This window comes from Cupressus sempervirens, chromosome 10, assembly GCF_028749045.1.
Source record: "Cupressus sempervirens isolate cs-2001-9-10 chromosome 10, ASM2874904v1, whole genome shotgun sequence".
Taxonomy (NCBI): domain Eukaryota; kingdom Viridiplantae; phylum Streptophyta; class Pinopsida; order Cupressales; family Cupressaceae; genus Cupressus; species Cupressus sempervirens.
The window spans coordinates 268,473,756-268,481,836 of NC_143127.1; the positions used below are offsets into that span (position 1 = coordinate 268,473,756).

The 8,081-nt window shown below is 37.7% G+C and overlaps 1 protein-coding gene across 1 annotated transcript; it reads right to left on the reverse strand.

Annotated features, from left to right (window-relative positions):
• Nucleotides 1-2,147: 2,147 nt before the first annotated feature.
• LOC149533671 (uncharacterized) lies at nt 2,148-7,591 on the reverse strand. Its single transcript, XM_089803336.1, has 5 exons — nt 5,887-7,591; nt 3,990-4,047; nt 3,810-3,893; nt 3,110-3,251; nt 2,148-2,984 (listed from the first exon to the last, which is right to left on the reverse strand). The coding sequence occupies exons 1-5, from the start codon at nt 6,539-6,541 to the stop codon at nt 2,604-2,606; spliced, it is 1,320 nt and encodes a 439-aa protein (XP_089659462.1). The 5' UTR covers nt 6,542-7,591; the 3' UTR covers nt 2,148-2,603.
• Between the last annotated feature and the right edge of the window lie 490 nt (nt 7,592-8,081).

Here is an 8,081-nt window from a genome sequence, read left to right on the forward strand (position 1 = left end):
CAATATGTACAAGGAGTCATCTCCCAAATCCCAGGAGCTCGTACAAATCCTACAGTGGGAGAGGGAGTTATGACTCCATTTTGCTCGATCACTTCAAAACAACAAACAGTGGGAAAAAATAGTAATTTATTCAAGCACTTAAAACCTAATGAAGTCACAAACTAAAACTGTACAGAAGTCCAAATCAACCTACTTAACACTTGCAAACACAAAAGATCCTAATATAATCCATTGAATGCCAAACAAACTGAAAAGCATAAAACTGTGATATTAAACTTGTTGCTTAGTTCGTACAACCAGAATTTACTCTCTATTCCAACCCTACCAAAAGGTCGAGGATGGCCTTATAAACACATCCCCACACCAATCCCAACTGCTTCAAACAGTTGCAAAGCTCCAACTGAAAAGTTGCTCGATTGCACAAAAAGTTGTCAATGTTATCAATGACAACATTGACAATTTTTGGGAATTTTTGCATTTTTAAGCATTTGAATTTCAAATTTGCTCCAAATGTTGTCAAGCCTAGCCAAAGGCCTTATATGGTTAGAGAACATGTAATAAGGACCTTCAAACCCCTGTTTGACCTTCCTACCCTTCAAAACACAAAAATGCTCTATATAGCATAATTGAACAACTAGGAGCAACTTAAGACCTTCTAAACTTTCCCATCTTAACTAACCTCAACCTAGGACTAGGTTAAGCCTATTATTCACCTATTAGTGTTGCTAGCACCACCACAAGCCAAAAATACCCTAGGAGCCCTAGGTCTTTCACAAGCCTACCTAGGTGCCCCTGCACCAGTTGGGCTTCAGAACTTCCAGGCCAAAGGTTTATGTGATAAATGAATTTATAGTTTTAAACCAGTTAGGCTTCAGAACTTCCAGGCCAAAGGTTTATGTGATAAATGAATTTATAGTTTTCTAATATTAAGATTGTTTGCAGTAGACTTTACTCACATTTCAGTCACGGCCCTGGCTTGGAAACAATTCTCTTCATAGATTAGAGCTTTGGTAGTTGACACCCATAGTTTTTCCGGCTTAAAGCTTGATCATCCTTGATTCCTTCCATTTTAGAAGTTATTTTTTTCTTAGGTACCTTCTGTTCTGTCTCGTAATAGTTTATACACCAACATGATTCAAAACAATAACATCGTTTCTTCTATGACGCACACCATAGGTTGTACTTAACTTTGTCAGGGCACTCAAATTCAACATACGGCTGTGAAGAATCTCCAACCCCGAGAGTGCTCAAATGAATAGGCTAACTGCTAAAAAATTTATGAACTTCAGCACCTTTAAGCAAAAAAAAATTGGAAACCATGTTTGGATTTCTTTGCACACAATGATACAGTGCCTTATTGCATTCTGAATTTTATTACAACGCTTTATACTGCAATTGTGAATTGTCAAATAGCATTAACGTTTTTATCGTGCTTAGCTTCTGATATCAACTGTGTGAGTTTATTTCCGCAACATTTCAAAAACTCCTGACCAATCATCAGGAAGAAGAAAGCAAAACAAGGAGGTACATAATTAACATTTGTTCATTTCTTTTGTTATCTAAGATAATTAAGATTTCCAATCCTCACTATGAATGGAAGCCATAAACATGGTAACAAGGTAAACTAATGCCACATCTATCTTACAAAATTTAAGCAAAACTTATGTATCTTCCAAGATATCAGCATTTGTTCAACGTACTGCAGATAAAATGGAGAATATCGATGGCAAATTCTATTGTTAATATATTGCAAGGGTAAACTCAGACTCTGCAACTATAAAAGGATGACTTGAAAGTTTAAAACAGATTTGTAGGCAATGCACGTCATCTCCCTTTCCTGTATGAAAAAGGTCCATTTGCTTTTAAGAACACCAGCAGGCAACCATACTTCCAGTGTGCAGAAAACTGCATGCTGTGCGTCAATCATAAAGTTTTCTAAAGATTGTTTGAAATTGTAAGATTGCCATCTACATGGAGGGCTCTTCCTATGTCTTCTAATCCAAGTTGTTTTACTAAACTGCTGAACATAAAAATCAATTAAACTGTCATTTGTCATTATAAGTAGATAACCCAAAATATTCAACAGAATCCACCTCAATAAACTAATCTCATAACATCGACCTCAATTTGTAATAGCACAAAAAGAATTTCTAAAAGCATCTCTTTTGTTCTTAAGTTTATCTACAAAATGTATACCAGCTTCACTTCTATACAACTCTTCATTAGAATATACTATAGCCTGTAGCCAAGGAGCTAGAACATTTGTGTCATACACAAAACACCTGTCCACAAAGTACAAATTTGTCTCTGTACAAAATGCAAGACTCAGGACCTCCAGGAATAAAAGCAGCCAAGTCAAGCAACTTTCGCTGCTGCTCAGCTAAACAGCTGAGATGTGTGAAGAAAAATGAATGTGAATTTTACATTTTCAAATTTCATCCAATTTGTCCTTCGTAGGTCTCTCTTTCTAGCCAGTGATCAGAATGTTACATGATGTGCCTGCCTTCTTTCACTCCATAAAATGTAACATTGAGTACAAAAGGTTTATTTTTGTAAATTCCAAATGAAAAACATAACCCAGGGTACAAGTACATGATAAACATTCAAGCCACCTCATTACAATCTTGGAAGAAGGTTGATTTTTCAATAGATGTGACCAATCTTTCAACTTCTTTTTGGCTAGTATCGTCTATATGATCTTTCTTGTGATACCCTGATTGTTGTTCATTGGAAGGCATGTTGCACTCCTCATATCTAAAACAGTTTACGAGATGATCATTTGTCATTCCTGTCACCTGCATGAAAGAATACATGATCGTAGGGCCAACAAATCGGAAACCCCTTTTAACCAGATCCTTACTGATTACTTCTGCCTTGGGAATTTTCACAGGAACTTGTCTGTGGTATCTATATTTATTGGCAATTGGCTTATGATTAACAAAACCCCAGCAATAGTTATCAAATGATCCACACTCGTCAATAATCTGAATGCATTTAAAGAAGAATAAAAATCAGTATATCCAATTCAAAGCACCTAATTTTCTTCCTAACTTTACTTACAATTGAGTATAAAGCAATTTGATGTACGTATTGATTAACCTGATCATACCTTAAGGATGTTTTTAGCATTATCTACAATGCCACGAAGCTTCCCTTCATTTAACATTATATTGCAGTTTGACTTTAGCGACCTTATTTTCTTCTCATCATATTTTGCCACAACAATAGGATCAAATCCTGAAAACACTTCTCTGCAAAGAATAGCAGACAATCAAATTTTTATATGATTAAAAGAACCAAACAAGTAATTTTCTTTGTAGCAACCAAATGCCATCTATTTTTCAGAAAGTTAAACTTCCACTATTTTTGAGGATCATATACAACTTTTCTATAGAGTGTATATTGGTTTGTTTTCTTTAAGAGAATGACTTATCATACATCTTTCCCAGAAGTCTGGGACTTCTAATTCCATTTGCTCATTTTATTGAAGTTTATAAAAGACATATAACAGGCCATCGCATAAAATTTGCAAGTTGACAGAGGATTTACAATTCTTTAAACTGTTGATTAGCATACATGATTTTCAGATTTCTTTCTACTCCTGTGTTTTGCAGCGTCAAGGTGTTCAAATATATTCTTTTGGACATTTTCCTGTGTGCTGATGTTCAAAAATATTCCTTTCTACCATATTCCTGTGTTTAAATTTAACTGTGTGCTGGTGTTCAGATATGTTATATATTCCTTTAAACATACTTGCTACCAGAAGATCATGACAGGCTGTTAAAACAAAGGCAGAAATCTAAACTTACCTATAGCTCTCCCTCTTGCTGAGTATAGCTGGCCAGCTGAGCTCTGCCAACGCCCCAGATAGCACAAGTAGCTCAAATAATTTTCTGCATTGAGTTTCAAGAAAACGTGCAGAGAGTCTCATTTTAGAAGTTCTTCATAAAAGTCACTTCCAAGCTCATCAAAGTACTTAAGAAACTTACTTATCATCATGAACTGGTACGCCCCATTCTTCATCATGAAAAGCAACATAAGCTGGATCTATAACCACCAAATTTTTGGTAAAACAAGTCAGAATTCTACTTGAACATTTTTATGACAAGATAAATCTTATAAAACATCAAAGACCTGAGAATTCCTAAAGCAAAGAAAAATCCCAGAATTGTAAGAATCTGTTAAATTGGAGTAAAAATCAGAACATCCAGGGAATCCCAGATGTACATAAGAGATAGTATTAAGCTTGCAAAAGCATCTAAAGAATATCACGTCTTACTTAAATTAAAAACCAATTGCAAACTTTAGATATCAAAACATAAGGTGACAGAGAAGAACAATTAAATTGTTAAGACTGTTGGGCATAACTAAATGACAAAATAATAAATCAGAAAAAAATGGCGAGTGTTGCATTGAAGTGATCTAGACAAGGACAATAAAATCAAAGCACTTTATTGCACAGAACAGGTCTTTCCCATCAAAATGCAAGTTATAATCCAGTTCAAGAGAGTGGAAAATATGATAACAAGGGTGTTTTAATAATGCACAGTACCCCCAGGTTACGCATAAACAAGAATTTTTCTCTTACTTTTTGTTCTTATCCCATACCTCATGCATCCTCAAGGGCAGCAGCATGGCAAAATAAAATGCAAGAGCAAACCAAAAGTCTTCCCCAGGTGCAAGTCATAGACTGAGATTCCATATCCAATGTCTTCAGCGTCTCACAGAACAACAATACCAATCTAACCTAAAAATTAGAACAATGACACATCCATCGCATTGATTTAAAAATTTGTACAGTTAAATTTCTTGTCAGATATTACAGGCACAGACAGGAAATAATGGGACATTAAATTCAAAATAGGAAAATTCTGAAAACGTTTCTAAGAGAACATCTGACAGCTCCATCAATCACTGATAGAAATATGTGAAACGTGACTTTTTATCATATGAGTATCATTAGTAATCTACTACTGAAACATATGAGCTGAGAAACACACTTCACAGCACATACGAGGTGGCTTACTCTTGTAAGCAAGATAATACAAATCATATAATAATTTTAGGTCATGGCCTTGCTCTGGCTACAATGCAACGTAGATAAGTTATGCGAAATCACCATGTAGCTTACACTACGCCACCATTTAGCAATGATAATCTTTCATCAGAAGTAACATTTCACCAGGTTTTGCAAGTACATCATGTCTAGAGAATAAGCCTTTTCCCAAAAATTAAGAGGAACTCATTTTCTTGGGTAGCAGCTTAGACATCACACCATGTGCAGAACCATAAGAATCAAAGAAGAATAACCAATGCTAGAAAAGATAACATGGAAGGCAAAAATTTACTTAACAGTCCAAAGGCATAAAAAATTTGTAAACTAAACTCATAGGGAAGAGACTCTCACAACCCGCACTTAGCACATACAACGCAACATTTAATTTTGTCCTCTGGAGCATCTGAAACCTAGTTGAGACTCTGATGCATGCCCATATTTCCTTGAGCAATACCTCATAACATGCTCAGTGAAGCGCTTTGGTGATAAGAAACAAAATAATAAAATGAGGCCACAAAAACGCAGCCTTCAAAACACCCCTGAATTCTCCTTTCTCTACTTGCAATGACCAAATCCATGCAGTTCATAATATCAAATCATAAACTCAACCACGCACTATGGTCATAAAGATTAAAAATTTAAAAAGGGGGAAAACAATTACTAATGAAATGAGGGTGCTTGGCATATTACAGCAACAGACAAGGCATCCAGTATATGTAGTAGTAAGAATAGACAGCCTTTTCAAATTACACTAAAAAAATTATTCTTTGAGGGCAGCATACAGCATGATTGAACAATATCAAAAATTAAACCCTTCTAAAAATTCTTACCACTCTGAGGAGTAATCCACCCACATCTCTTCTTGGCTTCCTCGGCAGGAGGGGGCATGGAAATGTCATCTGGGGCCACTTTCACAAGCTTTGGAGAGCTCTGTTTTCTTCCATATTGTGCGATTTTAAGCTTTCTCTGTGCATAGAGCTCCAAGGAAGCTGCCTTTTTCATTGCAGCAAGGCTGCAAGATGAGTCAGAAGAACCCTCGGAAGAAGAGCAGGATGAGGCAGTAAGGGAAAAGCTAATGCTACCCCCTTTGAAGGAAGATGACTTAATGCCCCCGTCAATGCTGCAATTCAGCCTGGGGGACTTACCCCCTGACACGCTTTTGGAGACGCCATTTCTAAGAGGCCCTTTTCCACAAGCATTTGTCTTGGACTCGTTGGTTAAAGGAAAAGACTTCGAAGCCGTAGCAGCTGGTGTGGGGGAAGTAATCTTAGGAGAAGTAGAGACGGGCTTGGCCTCATTGTCCGACGGAGGGGTTTTGGGGTTCTTCAAAGGGTGTTGTTTGGCTGTAGGCTTTGATGTGGGTTTTGCAGGAACAACCTCCCCCGGAGAGGATGGGGTGTTGTTCCCCGCTGCGGGCCGAAGGACCGGCCTCCCTTCTGAATCTGCTATGTTTAGGGCGGCCCTTACTTTAGCTGCTCCAGACATGGATAGACTCTCACTTTTGCTATTACAAGAAAAGTCTTCCAAGTTCTACTCACCTTGACGGATACTATCCTCCGCTAAACTCCTCACTCACAATGTATATCCCTCTTTCAGTCTGCAGCGTTTTGTGCCTGATCTAGGTGTCTCCGAATGACCCTTTTCAGTGTTTTGCCAGTAGCTACTAGTGCGTGTGCTGATCTAGGCGCCTTTCAAAAACACCCCGTTTTAGAGCTCTGCTTACACCCACTTGATGAAGCTGATCTGGGTGTTCTCAAAATGTAGTGTTTTGCTGCTCAACACACAAACCGGGTGTTACTGATCTGGTGTGCCGAAATGTTGCCTTTGATCCCAGAGTACACTGGTTGTGGGTCTGATCTATTATATATACTCTCCAAAATGTGTGTATTTCAGTTTGAAGCACACATTTATAGTCCTTTAAAAGTCCGTTCTGCCTTGTGTTGGCCCTTTTATTCCGGATTTAACCCCTTTCCACATTCTATAATCTGTAACGCTTTCTTGTTTTCTCAAGCGGGTCTTCTAGAGGCTTGCATAGCTCTTTGCCCTTGTTTCTCTCCTGATTTCTATCACAACTCTCTCTTGTTTACCGCTCCCCAGAACTCAAAGCGAGATTTATCTTTCCACTACTTTACCTTCCCCAAACATACGCTAATCAGCATTGTCCGTCCGCCATTAACATTTGCCACTGTTTTCTCCACTTACAAACAGCTTTATAATCAGAGCTCTGCTCCTCCACTAACCCTCTGCGCCACGCTCTGGACCTCAAAACACCATTTCAAAAGTATAGCTTCGTGAAACGGAAACAAATTTAAAAAAATCTCCCACCCACCTTACTGCGAGTAAAAATACTTCGAACAATGCACTCGATTCACATACCCAAAACCAAACCGAATAAATAAATTAATTGAACGAAAACAGGGGCTCGGCGAAAGCTATTTAAAGTCCCTGTTCAAAAACTAGAGAATTGTAAGATGTAAGCAAATACCTAAGCTTGAGGGAAATGCGTTAAGGATGAGCAAAAGACACGGCCAAGTTGTGTAAAACAAGTCCACGCCAGAACTGAAATACACGTAAAGAAAGTGCCAACACACACATTTTACGCAAAAGAAGGCGGTAACCGAAAAAGAGGGAGATGTGGCAAAGCCCGAAAACTCTTTGTTCAACGGAGCTCCGAGACGACTTAAACCGGTAAAGCTGTATTTTTCCGACCGTTGAGTCTACCGCCTGTAGCCGGTATGCATACATTAATAAATAAAAATGCACAAAACTCTAATAATATTTATTTTGTCATGGTTTTAAATATTGTGTACACCTACGATTTACACAAGAGGCCACACAACGAGGGGCACATCTATTCTGTCAACATTCAACATCCCTAGCCTCGGCAATTGTTTTTTTAGAACTCCTAGTCATTGAAGTACTACCTTGTGGGCTAAAGGCTTTTGCCCCACATTTATAATTTAATAAATTGAAATTTTATTTTTGTTAAGATGATGTCATTATGGAAGTGAGCCTCTATAATTTG